Source organism: Salmo salar, chromosome 25 (assembly GCF_965601325.2).
Source record: "Salmo salar chromosome 25, fSalSal1, whole genome shotgun sequence".
In the NCBI taxonomy this organism is placed as follows: Eukaryota; Metazoa; Chordata; class Actinopteri; order Salmoniformes; family Salmonidae; genus Salmo; species Salmo salar.
The window spans coordinates 27,638,480-27,663,720 of record NC_138315.1 but is presented as its reverse complement, the minus strand read 5'-3'; the positions used below and the strand labels follow the sequence as shown (position 1 = coordinate 27,663,720).

At 42.5% G+C, this 25,241-nt stretch overlaps 1 protein-coding gene across 1 annotated transcript in view; it reads left to right on the top strand.

The window, feature by feature from the left end:
* The first annotated feature begins 614 nt into the window (after positions 1-614).
* The window catches only part of LOC106586458 (coiled-coil domain-containing protein 141), a 49,280-nt gene continuing 24,653 nt past the window's right edge, over positions 615-25,241 (top strand). Inside the window, exons 1-7 of the mRNA XM_014173799.3 lie at positions 615-1,126; positions 12,171-12,293; positions 17,242-17,436; positions 18,778-18,886; positions 21,228-21,481; positions 22,256-22,375; positions 22,914-23,120. Coding sequence (XP_014029274.1) covers positions 1,022-1,126; positions 12,171-12,293; positions 17,242-17,436; positions 18,778-18,886; positions 21,228-21,481; positions 22,256-22,375; positions 22,914-23,120 — 1,113 coding nt within the window. The 5' untranslated portion in view covers positions 615-1,021. The remainder of the gene's footprint in view (positions 1,127-12,170; positions 12,294-17,241; positions 17,437-18,777; positions 18,887-21,227; positions 21,482-22,255; positions 22,376-22,913; positions 23,121-25,241) is intronic.

Sequence of the window (25,241 nt, the reverse complement as noted above, 5' to 3'; positions counted from 1 at the left end):
TATTGGGCCTGCAGGAAGCTGAGGTCTGTTTGTGTTTCCCTGCTGTATCAGCATTTTCTCTCTGACTCTTTCTTTTCCTCTCTTTAGTCTCTCTAACCACATTGCTCAAGAGCAGAATGGCAGATTTTTCCACCTTGCCGGCTCTGAACCAGTGACCGTTCGGCTATTGGCCCAATGTGCTTAACCGCTAGGCTACCTGCTTAAAGGGGGTATCTAGTCAGCCAGCCAGGAGGGTGTGGACTTTTCTCTCTCTTAGAAGATACTTAAACACTAGTGCAGCATACCAGTGTTAAGTGTTCTTGGCTTTTGGCTGTAGAAAAACTTATTCACAGACCCAGAGGAGCAAGATAATAATCTGTCCAACTGTGTTGACTCACAGGGTATTTTCCCTTCTATTGGAAGACACAGTAGATAGGCCAATTTCTATGATATTCCATGGATGGACTGGTGCTTTTGTGGGGTTTGTCTGTGTGGGATGGGAGGCAGGAAAAGATAAAGAGGGCCTGGGCGAGACAGGCAGGGAGAGGGGGCGGTTGTGAAAATAGACCAGAGTAGAGCGGAGCCACCGAACTAGGGGTGTGTCAAAATGGCTCCCAACATAGCACAGTGTGATATTTCTATTTTTAACACAGTTGCCTGCCGTGTTCTGCCCTGTCAACTTCTCTCTGCTCTGTGTCTCCTGCCTGTTGAGTGTCAGTCAGCCCGTTGACGCTAGTGGCTCTGCTGTGGGACTGGAGTGAGTGGAACGGGGCCAGAACACCACTGATGAAACATACACCTTTCAACGATACTGGATTTTATAACACCTGTTGGACAAGGGGACCGAGGGGACTCTCTACTGTGGTTTTTGTTTGGTCACTCTACCTTAAAAGGAAATATTGAAGGACTGTTGCTGTTGAGTTTTGAAGTCCCCAGAGACTGAAGTGAGAGAATAGGAGACAGACAAGGATTTTCAGGATCCAGGGAGAAGAGAGGGGACAGTAGAGGCTGTAAAATTTCTTACGTTTGGACGGGGGAGACAATGTCTAACAAAGGTGACACTGGAGGTCAACCTGCTGCCACAACAACAATCAGCACTATTGCCGTGCAGGCTGGCGACTCTCAGATTATTGTCGCTGTGCTCAAGGTACCGACCTTCTAAAATATTATTTAGTTGTGTCTTTGGGTTGTCTTTAGCTGTCTTTAATTGCCTTTTTAAGCATATTTTGGGTCCTTGAAAGCACTATATAAAACCCATATATTCTTCTCACGTTTGTAGATATCTCAGGTGAACAGAACTTGTTCTAAGAAATGTTTGGATGTATGCCTCTCAGAACTCTACTTTGGTCAGAAATGGTTGATCAGGCCATCTAAAAAATATTAGATCATTTTAGAAATACGGAATTATCTTTAAAATGGATGGAGAAGATCAATAATTACAAGCAGTTTTAACAGAAAGGTTGTCCAACATTACCATAGTGTTATGGTGATAATTCAGTGTCAGGCTAGATTATTGATCTGTCTGAATCTGACAGACACTGACCTCACAGTGTTCAGCGATCTGCATCCATCGATCTTCTTTCCAAAGTGCTGCTGCTAATAGAGGGTGCGTCCCAAAAGGCACCCTATTCCCTTTATGGTGCCTCGGTCTGGTCTGGTCAAAGTAGTGCACTAACCTATATAGGGAATAGGGTGCCATTTGGGACTCAAACCAGAGAAAGGCATTTAATGTTGTCAGTGATGTCACAAGCTCACATAGTCCACATTGTTCAGCTGGTGTCCTGAGATGTCAATAGCTCTCTCTGTTTGTCCATTAAGCTTCTAGGAAATATTTCCTAGCCAAACCAGAAGGCCTCACATACTAACACCATGTACATCTCAACATGTAGGCAGCCCTGCAGGGCTTTCCCACAGTACTAATATAAAAATCAACATTAGATCTTACGTATTTTTTTTTAAGTTTACATTTCAACGTTTTTATTTTCCCACATACCTGTGTGAAATACATTCTAAATGTGTGGGAATAGATATTAGATATGGTAAAACACAGAAACAGAGGAGATGGTTTTCAAATATGATTCATATTTTTTTTTGCCTATGTTTTGTTTGAAAAGAGAGAGATTTTGTTGTCCTCTGTTGTATCCTCTGCCATCAATTTTGTTGAGCACTTTTGGTTGTGAAGGGGACGGCGTTCCCCTGCGTTCCGAGGCCCCTTTAAAGTGACTGCCACAGCCACAGCTGCAATCTAAGGCATGCAATGATTAAAGAGCAAAACATGTCTAGTAAGAAATTATCTCTACAGCTAGCACAAACATAGTTACATTGCCCATGCTCACTCTGTGGCTGTTATTGACAAATCAATTATTGTCTAAGTGAAATGATTCCTTACATTTGAGACAACATAGGCTACTGTAACACTTGAGACACGCATACATCTTGTAATTTGGCTTAACAGCTGTTGGTGATCCTCACAGTGCCCATGCGTACAATGTGGCTGTAACCACCATGGTCATCATTGACAAATCAATTACTGTAATGTCTATTCAAATGTCCAATGTATGTCACACTGGAGACATTATAGACATATAGTTTAGTGTACACTACAGACACGATGTAGTAATACTGTCATATAGGCTATAGCAACCGCTGTTTTTACTTTCAGAGTGACACTTTACAAAAAAGCTCAACTTTGAGATAATTTGGAGTTAATGTGTCACCCAGAAAGGTATCAGTATCAGTCATTACAGCAAAGGAATTCCTAAGTCAGTTTAATGGTTTGATATTGTCGTCATCTGTCGTAGATGGCACCATATTCCCTACTTTTGACCAGGGTCCATATCAATCAATCAATCAAATGTATTTATAAAGCCTTTCTTACATCAGCTGATGTCACAAGGTGCTATACAGAAACCCAGCCTAAAACCCCAAACAGCAAGCAATGCAGGTGTAGAAGCACGGTGGCTAGGAAAAACTCCCTAGAAAGGCCAGAACCTAGGAAGAAACCTAGAGAGGAACCAGGCTATGAGGGGTGGCCAGTCCTCTTCTGGCTGTTCCGGGTGGAGATTATAACAGAACATGGGCAAGATGTTCAAATGTTCATAAATGACCAGCAGGGTCAAATAATAATAATCACAGTGGTTGTCGTGGGTGCAACAGGTCAGCAACTCAGGAGTAGTCAGTTGGCTTTTCATAGCTGATTATTGAGAGTATCTCTACTGCTCCTGCTGTCTCTAGAGAGTTGAAAACAGCAGGTCTGGGACAGGTAGCACGTCCGGTGAACAGGTCAGGGTTCCATAGCCGCAGGCAGAACAGTTGAAACTGGAGCAGCAGCAAGGCCAGGTGGACTCGGGCCAACCCGAACAGGAAGATCACGTCAGTGACTCAACCCACTCAAGTGACGCACCCCTCCTAGAGACAGCATGGAAGAGCACCAGTAAGCCAGTGACTCAGCCCCTGTAATAGGGTTAGAGGCAGAGAATCCCAGTGGAGAGAGGGGAACCGGCCAGGCAGAGACAGCAAGGGCAGTTTGTTGCTCCAGTGCCTTTCCGTTCACCTTCATACTCCTGGGCCAGACTACACTCAATCATAGGTCCTACTGAAGAGATCAGTCTTCAATAAAGACTTAAAGGTTGAGACCGAGTCTGGGTCTCTCACATGGGTAGGCAGACCATTCCATAAAAATTGAGCTTAATAGGAGAAAGCCCTGCCTCCAGCTGTTTGGTTAGAAATTCTAGGGACAGTAAGAAAGCCTGCGTCTTGTGACCGTAGCGTACGTGTAGGTATATACGGCAGGATCAAATTGGAAAGATAGGTAGGATCAAGCCCATGTAATGCTTTGTAGGTTAGCAGTACAACCTTGAAATCAGCCCTTGCCTTAACAGGAAGCCAGTGTAGAGAGACTAGCACTTGAGTAATATGATCACATTTTGTGGTTCTAGTTCAAGATTAATTGTCAGATCCAACCGAAGAAATCTTTGTTTCTTGGGACCTGGAACAAGTATCTCTGTTTTGTCCAAGTTTAAAAGTAGAACATTTGCAGCCATCCACTTCCTGATGTCTGAAACACAGGCTTCCAGGGAGGGCAAATTTGGGGCTTCACCATGTTACGTTGAAATGTACAGCTGTGTGTCAACCACACAGCAGTGAAAGTTAACATTATGTTTCCTAATGACTGAATCACCAAGAGGTAAAAGAGGTAAAAGAGGTAAAAGAGGTAAAATATATATTGAAAACAATAGTGGTCCTAAAACGGAGCCTTGAGGAACACCGAAATGTACAGTTGATTTGTCAGAGGACAAACCATCCACAGAGACAAACTGATATCTTTCCGACAGATAAGATTTAAACCAGGCCAAAACTTGTTCGTGTAGACCAATTTGGGTTTCAAATCTCTCCAAAAGAATGTGGTGATCGATGGTATCAAAAGCAGCACTAAGGTCTAGAAGCACAAGGACAGATGTCAGTCTGATGCCATTAAAAGGTCATTGACCACCTTCACAAGTGCAGTCTCAGTGCTATGATGGGGTCTAAAACCAGACTGAAGCGTTTCGTATACATTGTTTGTCTTCAGGAAGGCAGTGAGTAGCTGCGCAACAGCTTTTCCAACATTTTTGAGAGGAATGGGAGATTCGATATAGGCCGATAGTTTTTTTTATATTTTCTGGGTCAAGGTTTGGCTTTTTCAAGAGAAGCTTTATTACTGCCACTTTTAGTGAGTTTGGTACACATCCAGTGGATAGAGAGCCGTTTATTGTGTTCAACATAGGAGGGCCAAGCACAGGAAGCAGCTCTTTCAGTAGTTTAGTTGGAATAGAGTCCAGTATGCAGCTTGAAGGTTCTGAGGCCATGATTATTTTCATCAATGTGTCAAGAGATATAGTACTAAAAAACGTGAGTGTCTCCCTTGATCCTAGGTCCTGGCAGAGTTGTGCAGACTCAGGACAACTGAGCTTTGGAGGAACACGCAGATTTAAAGAGGAGTCAGTCATTTGCTTTCTAATGATCATGATCTTCTCCTCAAAGAAGTTCATGAATGTATCACTGCTAAAATGAAAGCCATCCTCTCTTGGGGAATGCTGCTTTTTAGTTAGCTTTGCGACAGTATCAAATATTAATTTTGGATTGTTCTTATTTTCCTCAATTAAGTTGGAAAAATAGGATGATCGAGCAGCAGTGAGGGCTCTCCGTTACTGCACGGTACTGTCTTTCCAAGCTAGTCGAAAGACTTCCAGTTTGGTGTAGCGCCATTTCCATTCCAATTTTCTGGAAGCTTGCTTCAGTGCTTGGGTATTTTCTGTATACCAGGGAGCTAGTTTCTTATGACAAATGTTTTTTGTTTTTAGGGGTGCGACTGCATCTAGGGTATTGTGCAAGGTTATATTGACTTCCTCAGTTAGGTGGTTAACTGATGTTTGTACTCTGACGTCCTTGGGTAGGCGGAGGGAGTCCTGGAAGGGCATCTAGGAATCTTTGGGTTGTCTGAGAATTTATAGCACGACTTTTGATGATCCTTGGTTGGGGTCTGAGCAGATTATTTGTTGCGATTGCAAACGTAATAAAATGCTGGTCCAATAGTCCAGGATTATGAGGAAAAGCATTAAGATCCACAACATTTATTCCACGGGACAAAACTAGGTCCAGAGTATGACTGTGGCAATGAGTAGGTCTGGAGACATGTTGGACAAAACCCACTGAGTCGATGATGGCTCCGAAAGCCTTTTGGAGTGGGTCTGTGGATTTTTCCATGTGAATATTAAAGTCAACAGAAATTAGAATATTATCTGCCTTGACTACAAGGTCCGATAGGAATTCAGGGAACTCAGTGAGCAACGCTGTATATGTCCTAGGAGGTCTGTAAACAATAGCTATAAAAGGTAATTGAGTAGGCTGCACAGATTTCATGACTAGAAGCTCAAAAGACAAAAATGTCTGTTTTTTTTGTAAATTTAAATTTGCTATCATAAATGTTAGCAACACCGCTGCCTTTGCGGGATGTGCAGGGGATATAGTCACTAGTGTAACCAGGAGGTGAGGCCTCATTTAACACAGTAAATTCATCAGGCTTAAGCCATGTTTCAGTCAGGCCAATCACATCAAGATTATGATCAGTGATTAGATCATTGACTGTAACTGCCTTGGAAGTGAGGGATCTAACATTAAGTAGCCCTATTTTGAGATGTGAGGTATCACAATCTCTTTCAATAATGTTAGGAATGGAGGGGTCTTTATTATAGTGAGATTGCTAAGACGAACACCGCCATGTTTAGTTTTGCCCAACCTAGGTCGAGGCACAGACACGGTCTCAATGGGGATAGCTGAGCTGACTACACTGACTGTGCTAGTGGCAGACTCCAGCCTACTGCCTGGCCTGCTGCCTGTCTCATTGTGGAGCTAGGGGAGTTAGAGCCCTGTCTATGTTCGTACATATGATGAGAACACCCCTCCAGCTAGGATGGAATCCGTCACTCCTCAACAGGCCAGGCTTGGTCCTGTTTGTGGGTGAGTCCCAGAAAGAGGGCCAATTATCTACAAATTCTATCTTTTGGGAGGGGCAGAAAACAGTTTTCAACCAGCGATTGAATTGTGAGACTCTGCTGTAGAGCTCATCACTCCCCGTAACTGGGAGGGGGCCAGAGATAATTACTCGATGCCGACACATCTTTCTAGCTGATTTACACGCTGAAGCTATGTTGCGCTTGGTGACCTCTGACTGTTTCATCCTAACATCGTTGGTGCCGACGTGGATAACAATATCCCTATACTCTCTACACTCGCCATAGGGCTTTTGGTCAAAAGTAGTACACTATATTATTATTATGAATCCAAGATGGCGTAGCAGTCAGATGTCTTTGTCCTTCGTCTTGTCGTGTCCCTTGTATATATATATTTACATATTTTCTTCGCATATCTTTTTTTAATATATTTTTTTCTAAAAACTCAACCTCAAAACACTCTCCTGAAACCCGCCTCACCAATTAAAAAAAAAAGTATTATTTACCTCAAATCTGAAATCCACAACAGAAGCTAGCCAGATGTTAGCCAGAGGCTGGCCAGTTCACTGGTTAACGTTCTCTCCATTCCCCGGATTTCTACAGCAGGATCTGGACATTTATACCTGGATCTTGCAGCTAGCTAGCTGCTACCCGAGTGACTATTGGCTAACGTCCGTCCCGGAGCTAACATCAATTATTCCGGAGCTAGCCAGCTGAAGAGTTCCATCAGCCACTCCTGGGCTACAATCACCTATCCGGATCCGTTTTACTGCCGATGCGGAGCCCCATCGGGCCTTCACGACTGGACTACCGACGTTATCTGCCCGAGGGAGTTATCCAACTGGCCCCTCCGTTGCGACGTAACCTGAACACCCATCTGCGGCCCGCTAATCGTTAGCTGTCTTATCGGCTGCTATCTGAATAGGTCTATCAGACAATTTTCTTGGGCCACTATAACTATAACTATTTTGCCAATTGGACTGGTCCCTCCTACCACACGGAACCCCACTAATCTACAGATGGAAACGCACGAGGTGGCTAAAAACAGACCTCCCTCCATCTTCTGCCAGCTTTCTACCTATGGCTCGGCTAGCTGTCTGAATCTCTCTGGACCCTTATGATCCCTCGGCTAAACATGCCTCTCCTTAATGTCAATATGCCTTGTCCATTGCTGTTCTGGTTAGTGTTTATTGGCTTATTTCACCGTAGAGCCTCTAGCCCTGCTCATTATACCTTATCCAACCTTTCAGTTCCACCACCCACACATGCTATGACATCTTCTGGTTTCAATGATGTTTCTAGAGATAATATTTCTCTCATCATCACTCAATGCCTAGGTTTACCTCCACTGTATTCACATCCTACCATACCTTTGTCTGTACACTAAACCTTGAAGCTATTTTATCGCCCCCAGAAACCTGCTCCTTTTACTCTCTATTCTGGGCGTCATAGACGACCAATTCTCATAGCTTTTAGCCGTACCCTTATCCTACTCCTCCTCTGTTCCTCTGGTGATGTAGAGGTGAATCCAGGCCCTGCAGTGCCTAGCTCCACTCCTATTCCCCAGGCGCTCTCTTTTGATGACTTCTGTAACCGTAATAGCCTTGGTTTCATGCATGTTAACATTAGAAGCCTTCTCCCTAAGTTTGTTTTATTCACTGCTTTAGCACACTCTGCCAACCCGGATGTCCTAGCCGTGTCTGAATCCTGGCTTAGGAAGTCCACCAAAAATTCTGAAATCTTCATCCCTAACTACAACATATTCAGACAAGATAGAACGGCCAAAGGGGGCGGTGTTGCAATCTACTGCAGAGATAGCCTGCAGAGTTCTGTCCTACTATCCAGGTCTGTACCCAAACAATTTGAACTTCTGCTTTTAAAAATCCATCTCTCTAAAAACAAGTCTCTCACCGTTGCCGCCTGCTATAGACCACCCTCTGCCCCCAGCTGTGCTCTGGACACCATATGTGAACTGATTGCCCCCCATCTATCTTCAGAGCTCGTGCTGCTAGGTGACCTAAACTGGGACATGCTTAACACCCCAGCCATCCTATAATCTAAGCTTGATGCCCTCAATCTCACACAAATTATCAATGAACCTACCAGGTACCACCCCAAAGCCTTAAACACGGGCACCCTCATAGATATCATCCTAACCAACTTGCCCTCTAAATACACCTCTGCTGTTTTCAACCAAGATCTCAGGTATCACTGCCTCATTGCCTGCATCCGTAATGGGTCAGCGGTCAAACGACCTCCACTCATCACTGTCAGACGCTCCCTGAAACATTTCAGCGAGCAAGCTTTTCTAATCAACCTGGCCCGGGTATCCTGGAAGGATATTAACCTCATCCCGTCAGTAGAGGATGCTTAGTTTTTTTTTTAAATGCCTTTCTCACCATCTTAAATAAGCATGCCCCATTCAAGAAATTTAGAACCAGGAACAGATATAGCCCTTGGTTCTCTCCAGACCTGACTGCCCTTAACCAACACAAAAACATCCTGTGGCGTTCTGCATTAGCATCGAACAGCCCCCATGATATGCAACTTTTCAGGGAAGTGAGAAACCAATATACATAGGCAGTTAGAAAAGCCAAGGCTAGCTTTTTCAAGCAGAAATTTGCTTCCTGCAACACAAACTCAAAAAGTTCTGGGACACTGTGAAGTCCATGGAGAATAAGAACACCTCCTCCCAGCTGCCCACTGCACTGAGGATAGGAAACTCTGTCACCTCCGATAAATCCAATATAATTGAGAATTTCAATAAGCATTTTTCTACGGCTGGCCATGCTTTTCACCTGGCTACCCCTACCACGGTCAACAGCACTGCACCCCCCCACAGCTACTCGACCAAGCCTTCCCCATTTCTCCTTCTCCCAAATCCAGTCAGCTGATGTTCTGAAAGAGCTGCAAAATCTGGATCCCTACAAATCAGCCGGGCTAGACAATCTGGACCCTTTCTTTCTCATATTATCTGCTGAAATTGTTGCAACCCCTATTACTAGCCTGTTCAACCTCTCTTTCGTGTCATCTGAGATTCCAAAAGATTGGAAAGCAGCTGCTGTCATCCCCCTCTTCAAAGGAGGGGACACTCTTGACCCAAACTGCTACAGACCTATATCTATCCTACCCTGCCTTTCTAAGGTCTTCAAAATCCAAGTCAAGAAACAGATTACCGACCATTTCGAATCCCACCGCACCTTCTCCGCTATGCAATCTGGTTTCAGAGCTGGTCATGGGTGCACCTCAGCCACGCTCAAGGTCCTAAACGTCATCGTAACCGCCATCGATAAGAAACAATACTGTGCTGCCGTATTCATTGACCTGGCCAAGGCTTTCGACTCTGTCAATCACCACATCCTCATCGGCAGGCTCAATAGCCTTGTTTTCTCAAATGATTGCCTCGCCTGATTCACCAACTACTTCTCTGATAGAGTTCAATGTGTCAAATCGGATGGCCTGTTGTCCGGGCCTCTGGTAGTCTCTAGCGGGGTGCCACAGGGTTCAATTCTTGGGCCAACTCTTTTCTCTGTATAAATCAATGATGTCACTCTTGCTGCTGGTGAGCCTCTGATCCACCTCTACGCAGACGACACCATTCTGTATACTTCTAGCCCATCTTTGGACACTGTGTTAACAACCCTCCAGGCGAGCTTCAATGCCATACAACTCGCCTCCAACTGCTCTTAAATACTAGTAAAACTAAATGCATGCTCTTCAAGCGATCGCTGCCCGTACCTGCCGGCCCGTCTAGCATCACTACTCTGGACGGTTCTTACTTAGAATATGTGGACAACTGCAAATACCTAGGTGTCTGGTTAGACTGTAAGCTCTCCTTCCAGACTCACATCAAACATCTCCAATCCAAAGTTAAATCTCGAATTGGCTTCCTATTTCGCAACAAAGCATCCTTCACTCATACTGCCAAACATACCCTCATAAAACTGACCATCCTGCCGATCCTCGACTTCGGCAATGTCATTTACAAAATAGCCTCCAATACCCTACTCAATAAACTGGATGCAGTCTATCACAGTGCCATCCGTATTGTCACCAAAGCCCCATATACTACCCACCACTGCGACCTGTACGCTCTCGTTGGCTGGCCCTCGCTTCATACTCGTCGCCAAACCCACTGGCTCCAGGTCATCTACAAGACCCTGCTAGGTAAAGTCCCCCCTTATCTCAGCTCACTGGTCACCATAGCAGCACCCACCTGTAGCACGCACTCCAGCAGGTATATCTCTCTGGTCACCCCCAAAGCCAATTCCTCCTTTGGCCGTCTCTCCTTCCAGTTCTCTGCTGCCAATGACTGGAACGAACTACAAAAATCTCTGAAACTGGAAACACATCTCCCTCACTAGCTTTAAGCACCAGCTATCAGAGCAGCTCACATATCACTGTACCTGTACATAGCCCATCTATAATTTAGCCCAAACAACTACCTCTTCCCCTACTGTATTTATTTATTTATTTATTTATTTTGCTCCTTTGCACTCCATTATTTCTATTTCTACTTTGCACTTTCTTCCACTACAAATCTACCATTCCAGTGTTTTACTTGCTATATAGGATTTACTTTGCCACCATGGCCTTTTTTGCCTTTACCTCCCTTATCTCACCTCATTTGCTCACATTTTATATAGACTTATTTTTCTACTGTATTATTGACTGTATGTTTGTTTTACAACATATGTAACTCTGTGTTGTTGTATGTGTCGAACTGCTTTGCTTTATCTTGGCCAGGTCGCAATTGTAAATGAGAACTTGTTCTCAACTTGCCTACCTGGTTAAATAAAGGTAAAATAAAAATAAATAAATAAATATAGGGAATAGGGTGTCATTTGGGACGCAGACTCTGAAGGTGTTCCCGGGACACGACAGTATAGTGGAAAAGGAGCCCCATGTTGCGGAAGACAGACCTATTTCCAAGCGGTGTTTACACACTGTGAAATTCACAGGGAGACCATGTGGGTGTTCACATGTATACCGTAATTTCCGGACTATAAGCCGCAACTTTTTTCCCACGCTTTGAACCTCGCGGCTTAAACAATGATGCGGCTAATATATGGATTTTTCCCGCTTTCAATTTTTTTTGAAAGGAGATGACTTCAGTGGTTTCAGTGCACAGGAGGAGGAAGATAGTGACCAATGACTTTCTTGGTAGGCTACTGTTTACTGCAAATTTTTTATTTTTTGTTACAAGCCGTGTTTCGTTAAAGCCTATTTATTTTTGTTACAAGCCGTGTTTCGTTAAAGCCTGTGTAAAGTTCATTTGTTTCAATGTACCGGTAGGCACCTGCGACTTATAGACATGTGCGGCTTATTTATGTTCAAAATAAATAAAAAAGTTTAATTCAGTGGGTGCGTCTTATATTCAGGTGCGCTCAATAGTCCGGAAATTACGGGTAATGTTACACCAACCTGCCCTGCTCACAGTCGGAACATGAACAACAAGTAAAAAGGCCTTGGCAGGGCAACACAAACAGACCTCTCCATCCTGCTGGTCTAACTTGGATGAGTCTCTTTGATACATAGTAGTACATAGTAGTACATTCATTGATCCAATTGACGCAGGCTATTTACTCCTAAAATATGTGAAGAAATATGTACTGAAAACATAAGGGAGAAAACAAACAATTCTGTATGTAAAGTTGAGTGTGTATTTTGTTGTGTGTGTGTCTGTGTTTTGTACTGTAGTGTGGGGAACTGGTGAAGCTGCAGTTGACTGAAGCCAATCCCAACCTGCTGGAGATCGGCAGCAACCAGGACGAAACAAAGAAACTGCTGGATGAACACCAGCAGCTCCTAATCAAACTCAAGGTAATAATCTCATTAGGAATACAGTAGAGGGACATACAACTAATGTGTCAGCTCAGGTGACATAAGTACACTATTCTGTTATTGATACTGTATGTCACTATTTGGACGTATTCAAATGAGACCATGCTGGGCCACGAGGATGAGCTGCCCATTGGGCATATTACACTGAACAAAAATATAAATGCAACATGCAACAATTTCAAAGATTTTACCGAGTTCAAATAAGGAAATCAGTCAATTTAAATAAATAAATTATACCCTAATCTATGGATTTCACATAACTGGGATAGAGATATGCATCTGTTGATCACAAAAGGTAGGGGCTTTGATCATAACACCAATCAGTATCTGGTGTGACCACCATTTGCCTCATGCAGCGCAACACATGTCCTTCGCATAGAGTTGATCAGGCTGTTGATCGTGGCCTGTGGAATGTTGTCCCTCTCCTCTTCAATGGCTGTGCGAAGTTGCTGGATATTGGCGAGAACTGGAACACGCTGTCGTACACATCGATCCAGAGCATCCCAAACATGCTCAATGGGTCTGGTGAGTATGCAGGCCATGGAAGAACTGTGACATTTTCAGCTTCCATGAATTGTGTACAGGTCCTTACGACATGGGTGATGGCGGCGGCTGAATGGCACGGCAATGGGCCTCTTGATCTCGTCACGGTATCTCTGTGCACTCAAATTGCCATCGATAAAATGCAATTGTGTTCGTTGTCTGTAGCTTATGCCTGCCCATACCATAACCCCACTGCCACCAGGGGGCACTCTGTTCACAACGTTGACGTCAGAAAACCGCTCGCCCACACAACACCATACATGCTGTCTGCCATCTGCCCTGTACAGTTGAAACCGGGATTCATCTGTGAACAGCACACATCTCCACTATACCAGTGGCCATCAAAGGTGAGCATTTGCCCATTGAAGTCAGGTCAAGACCCTGGTGAGCACACAGATGAGGTTTCTGATAGTTTGTGCAAAAATTATTTGGCTGTGCAAACCCACAGTTTCATCAGCTGTCCAGGTGGTTGGTCTCAGAGAATCCGATGGATGTGGAGGTGCTGGGCTGGCGTGGTCACACGTGGTCTGCGGTTGTGAGGCCGGTTGGACGTACTGCCAAATTCTGTAAAACTACATTGGAGGTGGCTTATGGTAGAGAAATGAACATTAAATTATCTGGCAACAGCTTTGGGGGACATTCCTGCAGTCACTATGCCAATTGCATGCTCCCTCAAAACTTGAGACATCTGTGGGATTCTGATGTGTGACAAATCGGCACATTTTAGAGGGGCCTTTTATTGTCCCCAGCACAAGGGACAGCTGTGTAATGATCATGCTGTTTAATCAGATTCTTGATATGCCACACCTGTCAGGTGGATGCATTATCTTGGAAAAGGAGAAATGCTCACTAACAGGCATGTAGACAAATTTGAGCACAAGTAGAGAAATAAGCTTTGAGAGAAATAAGCTTTTTGTGCATATGGAACATTTCTGGGATCTTTTATTTGAGCTCATGAAACTTGGGACCAACACTTTACATATTGCGTTTATATTTTTGTTGAGTGTAGTTACAGTTGGAGTCGGAAGTTTACATACACTTAGGTTGGAGTCATTAAAACTCGTTTTTCAACCACTCCACAAATATCTTGTTAACAAACTATACTTTTGGCAAGTCAGTTAGGACATCTACTTTGTGCATGACAGAAGTAATTTTTCCAACAATTGTTTACAGACAGATTATTTCACTTATAATTCACTGTATCACAATTCCAGTGGGTCAGAAGTTTACATACACCAAGTTGACTGTGCCTTTAAACAGCTTGGAAAATTCCAGAAAATTATGTCATGGCTTTAGAAGCTTCCGACAGGCTAATTGACATCATACCTGTGGATGTATTTCAAGGCCTACCTTCAAACTCAGTGCCTCTTTGCTTGACATCATGGGAAAATCAAAAGAAATCAGCCAAGACCTCAGAAAATAATTGGAGACCTCCACAAGTCTGGTTCATCCTTGGGAGCAATTTCCAAATGCCTGAAGGTACCACGTTCATCTGTACAAACAATAGTACGCAAGTATAAACACCATGGGACCATGCAGCCGTCATACCGCTCAGGAAGGAGACGCGTTCTGTCTCCTAGAGATGAACGTACTTTGGTGCGAAAAGTGCAAATAAATCCCAGAACAACAGCAAAGGACCTTGTGAAGATGCTGGCGGAAACAGGTACAAAAGTATCCATATCCACAGTAAAACGAGTCCTATATCGACATAACCTGAAGGGCCGCTCAGCAAGGAAGAAGCCACTGCTCCAAAACCGCCATAAAAAGCCAGACTACGGTTTGCATCTGCACATGGGAACATGGTCTGATGAAACTGTTTGGAGGAAAAAGGGGGAGGCTTGCAAGCCGAAGAACACCATCCCAACTGTGAAGCACGGGGGTGGCAGCATCATGTTGGGGGGGGGGGGAGGTGCTTTGCTGCAGGAGGGACTGGTGCACTTCACAAAATAGATGGCATCATGAGGGAGGAAAATTATGTGGATATTTTGAAGCAACATCTCAAGACATCAGTCAGGAAGTTAAAGCTTGGTCGCAAATGGGTCTTCCAAATGAACAATGACCCCAAGCATACTTCAAAAGTTGTGGCAAAATGGTTTAAGGACAACAATGTCAAGGTATTGGAGTGGCCATCACAAAGCCCTGACCTCAATCCTATAGAAAACTTGTTAGCAGAACTGAAAAAGCGTGTGCGAACATATGACCCAAGTTAAACAATTTAAAGGCAATGCTACCAAATACTAATTGAGTGTAACTTCTGACCCACTGGGAATGTGATGAAAGAAATACAAGCTGAAATAAATCACTCTACTGTTATTCTGACATTTCTTAAATGTCAGAATAATTCTTAACACATTCTTAAAATAAAGTGGTGATCCTAACTGACCTAAGACAGGGAATTTTTACTAGGATTAAATGTCAGGAATTGTGAAAACTGACTTTAAATGCATTTGGCTAAGGTGTATGTTAACTTCCGACTGTATATGTCACTTGTGGTGACATTTAGACTGTGATTAAAGCTTCTTCAGTCCCGGCCTTGTTGGAGTGTAACTCATTGAGACAACATCAAATCAAAATCAAATCAAATCAAATTTATTTATATAGCCCTTCGTACATCAGCTGATATCTCAAAGTGCTGTACAGAAACCCAGCCTAAAACCCCAAACAGCAAGCAATGCATGTGAAAGAAGCACGGTGGCTAGGAAAAACTCCCTAGGAAAAACTCCCTAGAAAGGCCAATAACCTAGGAAGAAACCTAGAGAGGAACCAGGCTATGAGGGGTGGCCAGTCCTCTTCTGGCTGTGCAGGGTGGATATTATAACAGAACCTGGTCAAGATGTTAAAATGTTCATAAATGACCAGCATGGTCAAATAATAATAATCATAGTAGTTGTCGAGGGTGCAACAAGCACGTCCGGTGAACAGGTCAGGGTTCCATAGCCGCAGGCAGAACAGTTGAAACTGGAGCAGCAGCACGGCCAGGTGGACTGGGGACAGCAAGGAGTCATCATGCCAGGTAGTCCTGAGGCATGGTCCTCCGAGAGAAAGACAGAAAGAGAGAAAGAGAGGATTAGAGAGAGCATATTTAAATTCACACAGGACACCGGATAAGACAAGAGAAATACTCCAGATGTAACAGACTGACCCTAGCCCCCCGACACATAAACTACTGCAGCATAAATACTGGAGGCTGAGACAGGAGGGATCAGAAGACACTGTGGCCCCATCCGATGATACCCCCGGACAGGGCCAAACAGGGCTAAAATCATGAACCAAACAGGGCTAATGAATCATGAACATGAACGCTTTTCTTCTCTCAGAGATACTTCAGAGAACTATTTCAGTCACTTTCATTGCCTCAGCCTGGGTGGAAGTTGAAATGTTCACAGCAGCCCTCTCAATGTTGATTTATATTATTTCCACTCAATGCTTTTTTCCCCCTGGCCTTGTTATAGACTCCTGCACAATGGTTATTTTGATCCAGGCCATTCATTCCTAGTGCCAAGCACTCATTCACTTTTTCCACCTACTGTCAGGTGTTTGAGTTATGCCTGAGGGCTGAGCGTGTTCAATCTTATTTTATACAAGTATGACAATATTGGCATAAGCATGTGAACAATTGATCTTATACATTTAAATCTTATGGTCAGATGATTCCTGACATATTTTGCTGTTGCTGCCCTTAGATATGCATTTGCAAAAAATAACTGCTATTCGGTGCCTGCTCTCACAAAAAGAGGGACTAGTTGTTCACTTGGGAATACTTTTAAATCACAATCAGATGTATGATTTTAGCCCTCATACTGTCCCAATGCCACAGAGAGACTTCTTTCAGTAATAAGAAAGAGATTCAGCTCCTTATTGTGATTATGCACAAGTGAAAATGTTATATTGATTTGAATGTACAGTTGCATGACTCAATGTCATTGACCATAAGGATTCCAAAATAGAAGGTTAGGAATTAGTTTAATTATCACCTATGTGTTCCAGTGTGGAGGCAGAATATCTCCAGTCATCTTCAGTAAGACATCAGAGTTACTGCAGATTTAGACCTATGAACAACCCCTCTAGTTAAAGAGAGGGTTTACCACAAAACAATCTAAAACAGATTTACATTTGGGATGGAATATGTTGTTGGTTCATCCACTGCTTTTATTTAGCAAGGCTTCGAACTTCTAGAAATATCATTTTAAATGTGTAGCTTACAATAGTGCAATTGAACAAAATGTAAATTAATCGCTCCGTTAACAATTTTGATTTACATGCAAGCATAAAAATGGTAATTTTATGTTTTTTTTTTTATTAATGCAGAGAAGATAATTCAATGAACCAGGTATATCTTACTGACTTCTGCCTTGTTTTTGTATGATCCTTTCTCTCTTGCCAGAAACATGAGGCAGGCGTGTGGGCTCTGCTGGAAGAGGCAGACAGGATGAAAGAGGAGAAGAAGGAGAATGAAGGGGAGGTGTACGAGGCCATGGCTAACTCACTGAGCGATGCCTGGAGGACCCTGATCTTAATGCTAGAGAAGCGCAGGTCGCTGTTACACCTGGCCTCAGAGTTCTTTGACAGGGCCCTGGAGGTAGGAGGGCTAACAGATGGAGATGTTATAGCTACATAGAGAATACATAGAGCTACATAGAGCTACATAGACCATACATAGACCCAGATCTCACTTCTAGAGAAGTGCTGATTTCTGCTACACCTGGCCTCAGAGTTTTTTGACAGGGCACTTGAGTTAGGAGCCAGGCAAACAGAAACAGAGTCATTAAAGGTACATTAAAGCTACATAGAACACACATAGAACATACATAGAGCTGACATAGACCATAACCCTAACAGATCAGAGCTGATGTTGAGTTAATGTACATGCATGCCTCAGGTGTTTTCACTGCACTAATAAGCATGTAACAAAGTGACCTTTCAACCAGTTCTGTGGTTCTGAAATGGAAAGTTCATTTTTTATTTTGTTTGTTGGAGGAAATGTAACATTTCATGATATCAACACAGCACCCAGTGTTGTGTTCTTGTTATAACTGCTGTTCTTTAAAAAAAAATGTATTTAACTAGGCAAGTCAGTTAAGAACAAATTCTTACTTACAATGACAGCCTAGGAACTGTGTTCAGGGGCAGAATGACAGATTTTTACCTTGTCAGCTCAGGGATTTGATCTAGCGACCTTTCGATTACTGGCCCAACGCTTTAACCACTAGGCTACCTACCACCCCTAGAGTTAGTACATCTGTTTCCTCCTCTCCAGTTTGCTTAAAATAAACATAAAAGAAAACAGCACATTGTTTTATCAGTTTTGTTAGCATTACGTTATTGAAAACTATTTTCCTAAATAGCAGTGTAAATGACGAGGGGCTGTAATGTAACCCCGTTTTTACTGCAATATAAATACACAGGTCATAGATACTGTGTCATGGAGCCCTGTTCACAAATGTACTGTTAATATGGCACCATGGGGCAGTTTCCTTGTTATTAGTCCAATGACAGTGGCTCCAACCAAGAGCATTGAGTTGTGTGATACTGTACAGCCACTGTTACTTACCCAGGCACTAAATGATGGCCACCCTAAATGCTGCCACACAAAGCAGACACATTACTGTGATGATTATGAAACATGATGAGTGGGTGTGTGACATATACAGGAATCAGGTGGTTCTGTAGATGCTCTGTAGATGTGACTGAGAAGTAAAAAAAAAAGTAGCAGAACTGTTTGTACTGTCTGTCCTTTACATGTTTCATCCCTGACCAAACAGTGCTTCTTGTTTCCTTCGTTAACTTTTCTATCAAATCTACTGTGAGTGAATTAAGACCCCATGAATAAATGTGCAAAGCCAGAGCCCATGCTAGTATAAATGACTGTGTTGTCTAACTATACAGATAGATTTACTATATCTTCCTCCACCTCTTGCAGTTTGCTATCAGAATAGATGAGGCAGAAGAGTTCCAGAGCAGAGAACAGGAGCTGGCAGATGCTGAATGTCTGAAAGAACTGCTCCTGAAACACAGTGTTATGAAGAGAGGTGAGTATATGCTGATACACCTGCAGTAATGCCTCTCTTAGAGAAATGATGTGTTTATTCCCTTTGAGTAATGACGTCCGGGTTACTGCTCCAGATGTCTGATACTTGATACACAACCTCGATCTGGTCCTGACAGTCATTCAGTCACCTCTGCCCTCCCTTGAGAGAATAATTCTCCTCTTAAAGTTCCTGAAATGTGATGGATTTTACCCTGCCTTTCAATCTCCAAGGAACTGAGAGCTAATGGAGAGATAGATATATGCTAGATGTGAGAATGAGTGGCGTTCATGTCATATCAACAGCACAGGGCTAGGACTGAGACATGTCAGTAAAGTAAAAGCTAGTTGTCATTCACATGAGCTGGTTGAGGCTGCTGAGGGCCACAGGGGCCATTATGCCATGCCGTCGTAGTGGTAATAAACAGGCACTCCTTCTCATGATAGTATTTGATGAGAGATTACACTTTAGTGTGAGGTACGTCATTTACTTTACAAATTGATCTATAACAGCTGTATTTACACGACCCAAAGCTGGATCAAAATTTTCATTTGGCTTTATACTCCAGCATTTTGGATTTTAGATAAAACGTTTTATATGAGGCGGCAGTACAGAATGTCACCTTTTATTTGAGGGTATTTTCATACATATCTGTTTTACCGTTGAGAAATGAAAGCACTTTATGTATCTAATCTCCCCAGTTGAAGGTGTCATAAGTATTTGGACAAATTCATAACATTTGGTAAAAAGTTTAGTATTTGGTCCCATATTTCTAGCACACAATGACTACATCAAGCTTGTGACTCTACAAACTTGTTGGATGCATTTGCAGTTTGTTTTGGTTGTGTTTCGTATTATGTTGTGCCCAATAGAAATGAATGGTTAATAATGTGTTGTGTCATTTTGAAGTCACTTTTATTGTAAATAAGAATAGAATAAAATATGTTTCTGAAAACTTCTACATTAGTGTGGATGCTACCATGATTGCGGGTAATCCTGAATGAATCGTGAATAATGATGAGTGAGAAAGATACAGAGGAATAAACATTATGCCCCCCAAAAAATATAACCTCCCCTGTTATTGGTAATGGTGAGAGGTTAGCATGTTTTGTGGGCATGGTCTTTGTGCATCTGTACATTTCACACTCATCATTATTCAAGATTCATTCAGGTGTTTAGAAACATATTTTATTCTTATTTACAATAAAAGTGACTCCAAAATGACACAATACATTATTAACCATTAATTTCTATTGCGCACAACATAATCTGAAACACAACCAAAACAAACTGCAAATGCATCCAAAGTTTGTAGTCACAAGCCTGATGTCGTCATTGTGTGCTAGGAATATGGGACCAAATCCAAACCTTTAGACTAAATTAAATGAATTAGTCCAAATACTTATGACACTTTCAAATGGGTGGATACATAAAGTGCATTCATTTCTAAATGGTAAAACAAATATGTATAAACATCAGCTATCTGAGCAGCTAACAGATTGCTGCAGCTGTACATAGCCCATCTGTAAATAGCCCATCCAATCTACCTACCTTATCCCCATATTGTTTTTAATTTACTTTTCTGCTCTTTTTCACACCAGTATTTCTACTTGCACATCATCATCTGCACATCTACCACTCCAGTGTTAATTTGCTAAATTGTAATTACTTCGCTACTATGGCCTATTTATTGCCTTACCTCCTCATGCCATTTGCAAACACTGTATATAGACTTTCTTTTTTCTATTGTGTTATTGACTGTACGCTTGTTTATTCCATGTGTAACTCTGTGTTGTTGTTTGTGTCACACTGCTTTGCTTTATCTTGGCCAGGTCGCAGGTGTAAATGAGAACTTGTTCTCAACTAGCCTACCTGGTTAAATAAAGGTTAAATAAAAAATAAAAAAAAATGTATGAAAATACCCCCAAAAAAAGGTGACATTTTGTACTGTCGCCTCATATAAAATATTTGATCTCAAATCCAAAATGCTGGAGTATAGAGACAAATTCAACTTTTTAGCTTCACTATCCAAATAAATACGTAGAGGGGTATACATATTGTTACACATGTCTAGCATCTGCTCAAAGATGTTGCATGTGCAAATGAAATCATATTTTTCTATTTTGACCCATATCTGTCCCTCAGGTCTACTGGAGAAGTCAATGCTGGTTATAAACAAGAGTGTCTTTCTAATGAGAAAGTTGGAAATATTACAGTATCAAGTAATTCAGCTCTTTGCAGCTATTGGTACTATGAAATGCTTTCAAGTAATAGTAAATAAACCATTCTTCCCTCTCTCTCTCTCCTCTCTCTTTCCCTCCCTCCGTCCCTCCCTCCCCCTCAGGTCTCCTGGAGAAGTCCATGCTGGTTCTGAATAAGAGCCGTGATCTTCTAGACTTCCTGAGAGAGTTCCAGACAGAGGAGGCTCTACAGAGGAGCGAGGCGTTGCAGGGGGCTCACAGCAGCTGTGGCCGGGTGGAGAGTCTTATGGAGATACTGCAGGACAGGAGGAGACAGGTGGACCAGCACATGAAGCAGCAGCTCCTTGACCTGGAAGTCATCCTCAGCATTTACCAATGGGATCGGCAGGAACAGGAAGTGAGTCACGAAATGTCAATATCCAAGATCAATCCATGTTACAAATCTACTTTTTACTTAAAACCTTTACCTACCTTATATGCAAGTAGACATAAATGTTCTGTGGCATGACCTTTGGATATTAAGTATGGTATTAGAAAGTGCATCTGATATTGAACTGAGAGAATACTTACCTAGGAAAATATAATACCATCAGTCTTGTTGAGCCATAAGGGGTCGTGTTAAGATGATGAAAGCACAGATGTCTCTGGCTGTGCTTCATAAAGGTTTGATACTCTATCACGTGTGACTCAGTTGGTAGAGCATTTTATTTTATTTATTTAACCTTTATTTAACTAGGAAAGTCAGTTAAGAACAAATTCTTATTTACAATGATGGCCTACCCTGGCCAAACCCTAACCCGGACAACGCTGGGTCAATTGTGCTCCGCCTTATGGGACTCCCAATCAAGGCCGGTTGTAATACAGCCTGGATTCAAACCAGGGTCTGTAGTGACGCCTTTAGCACATAGATGCTGTGCCTTAGAACGCTGCGCCACTCGGGAGCATGCATCGCCAGGGTTGTGGTTTCAATCCCTCTATGCACTCACTACTGGCAGTAGCTCTGGCTAAGAGCGTCTGGAAACATGCATCCACTGCTTAGTGTCAGGGAGAGCAGTCATGAAGCATATAACTCTTCCTTTGAAGTAACATGTTACCTGATCTATTGCACCTTTATCCAAGTATAAGTTCATGAATAACTGATTGTAGTGATAATACATTGTATTCTTTTCAGGTAACCCACTGGTTCAAGAGCAATGCTGACTTGTACTTTAAAAGAGATCATTTGGGCTCAACTCTCACTGAAAATGAAAAGCTCCTTCAGGAATACAAGAAGTTTGAAGAGAAAGCCAAGGTATGATACTTTAAATATGAGTATATTATGGGGAACACATTTGCTAAGGGTTTGACTGTTATTTTCATTTCATTCCTTGTATCACACAATAGACATGGAAAATGTATAGAATTGCAAGAAATGTCCTTTAAAACGTCTAAATGTTCCTATCGCTCCATGGCACAATGTGTAGAATTGCAGGAAATGTGCTTTAAAACTGCAATTTATTTTATTTCTGCCAACAAGAGGGGTGTGAACAGTTTGAACAGTTTGGGGTTGCATGGGTTGAGAGGTGAGGGTTTGTTACTATGCCGATAAATGACAATATCCATACGGCCCTTTGCCACCTAGGGAATTTGTGTGACTGGACCTTCTCAAAAAGTATGTTAGTACTTCTGATATCAGTCATACCGTGCCCTTATAATAATGCATGTTGTGTGTGTGTGTGTGTGTGTGTGTGTGTGTGTGTGTGTGTGTGTGTGTGTGTGTATGTGTGTGTGTGTGTGTGTGTGTGTGTGTGTGTGCGTGCGTGTGCATGTGTCTGCATCCTGTCCTGCAGGACTGGAGTGAGTTGGTGGAGAAGTTGCTAGCCCAGGCCTCAGAGCTGCTAGTGGGGGAAGCAGAGGGCCGGGCTGAGGCTGAGACGGGACATGTTTCTGAGAGGAGTCTGGCTCTCAGAGCCCTGCACGAGCACTTCTGGAACCTGATGATGGGCCGCCTCGCACACCTACAGGAGAGCAATGCGTTCTTTAGCAGTGCCAACAAGGTACGGTAACTGAGAACCAAAAGGAAAAATTATAACCTCAAATAAAAAGTCCAGGCACCTAATGATATGTACCCATTGATTCTTAAAGAATATAACTTATAAATGCCTCATTAGTTTAATTCAACTGTCGTACCCCATCAGAACTCAACATATACACTTGTTATACTTCAGTGTTTGTAAACAAAGTAAACGTAAACAAACACTATTTAGCCCCAAAACACGGTTAAAACCATAATTTGACTATCAGGGATGGTCAGTCTGGACAGTCCTTGCATTCATAGCCTCATCCCTCAGCTTTTTACTGAAACAATGGTGGGAGTACACTTCGATATTGTTTCAACTGCTGATTGCCCTTTTAATGTACGGCCTCAGACATGATTGAAATACACCTATGTGTATGTACATAACCCTGTTAGGAGAGTAGGTGGCACAGTAGTAGTAGTAGTAGAAGGTAGCTGGTGTAACTATACATATCACCTACAGGAGAGCAACACCTTCTTTAACAGTGTCAACAAGGTACAGTAACTTGTGTCTTGTGGCGACAAATAAGCAGGGTCAAGATAGTAGTTACTAATTAGTGAACATAGAGATAGAACGGTTCTATATCTATACTAGTGTACATGTAACCTTCAGGAAAAACATGCCTTCAGTGCCAACAAGGTAGCTACTGAAACTGTACATATGACCTTCAGGAGAGCAATGCATTCTTTATTAGTGCCAACAAGATAGTAACTGTACATATAATGTGCCACATAAACTGTGCCAATAAGGTACTGTAGCTTTAACAACAAAATGAAGGCTAAACATGTAGGATATAGACCATCCAAATATACGAGCACACTCTTGCCAGATAGCTGTTAAAAAGTATTTATTTAGTTGGAATATCTATGTTGTAAGATTCATATTTTTCCTGCAGTCAAATGACCAAATTACCCTCTAGTGGCCTCATGGGTGGAATGTTATTAATATTTTTCAGAATTTCATAATTAGTCAACCTTATTTTAAAAAACCCGTTGAAAATCCAGTGTTTCTATGTCAAATGGTTTTGTTATATTTCAGTCTTCTGTGATGTATATAAAGTGGAATATTGGGATGCAAATTCAAAATGTAATACATTTCAAAGTACAGGTGTCTTCTTAAGCCCATAACCATGTACAGTACCAGTCAAATGTTGTTATTGTACATTGTAAAAAAAAAAGATTATTCTACATTGTAGAAAAATAGTGAAGACATCAGAACTATGAAATAACACATATGGAATCATGTAGTAACACCCTTGGCATTCCCTTGGCATTCTCTCAACCAGCTTCACCTGGAATGCTTTTCCAACCATCTTGAAGGAGTTCCCACGTATGCTGAGCACTTGTTGGCTGCTTTTCCTTCACTCTGCGGTCCAGCTCATCCTAAATCATCTCAATTGGGTTGAGGTCGGGTGATTGTGGAGGCCTGGTCATCTGATGCAGCACTCTTCTTGATCAAATAGCCCTTACACATCCTGGAGGTGTGTTTTGGGTCATTGTCCTGTTGAAAAACAAATTATAGTCCCACTAAGCTCAAACCAGATGGGATGGTGTATCGCTGCAGAATGATGTGGTAGCCATGATGGTTAAGTATGCCTTGAATTCTAAATAAATCACTGAGAGTGTCACCAGCAAAGCACCCCCACATCATCACACCTCCTCCTCCATGCTTCATGGTGGGAACCACACATGCGGAGATCATCCGCTCACCTTTTCTGCATCTCACAAAGACACGGCGGTTGGAACCAAAAATCTCAAATTTAGACTCATCAGACCAAAGGACAGATTTGCAATGGTCCAATGTCCATTGCTTGTGTTTCTTGGCCCAAGCAAGTCTCTTCTTCTTATTGGTCTCCTTTAGTAGTGTTTTGTTTGCAGCAATTTGACCATGAAGGCCTGATTCACACAGTCTCCTCTGAACAGTTGATGTTGAGATGTGTCTATTACTTGAACTCTGTGAAGCATTTATTTGGGCTGAGAATTTCTGAGGCAGGTAACTTTAATGAACTTATCCTCTGCAGCAGAGGTAACTCTGGGTCTTCATTTCCTGTGGCGGTCCTCATGAGAGGCAGTTTCAGCATGGCGCTTGATGGTTTTTGCG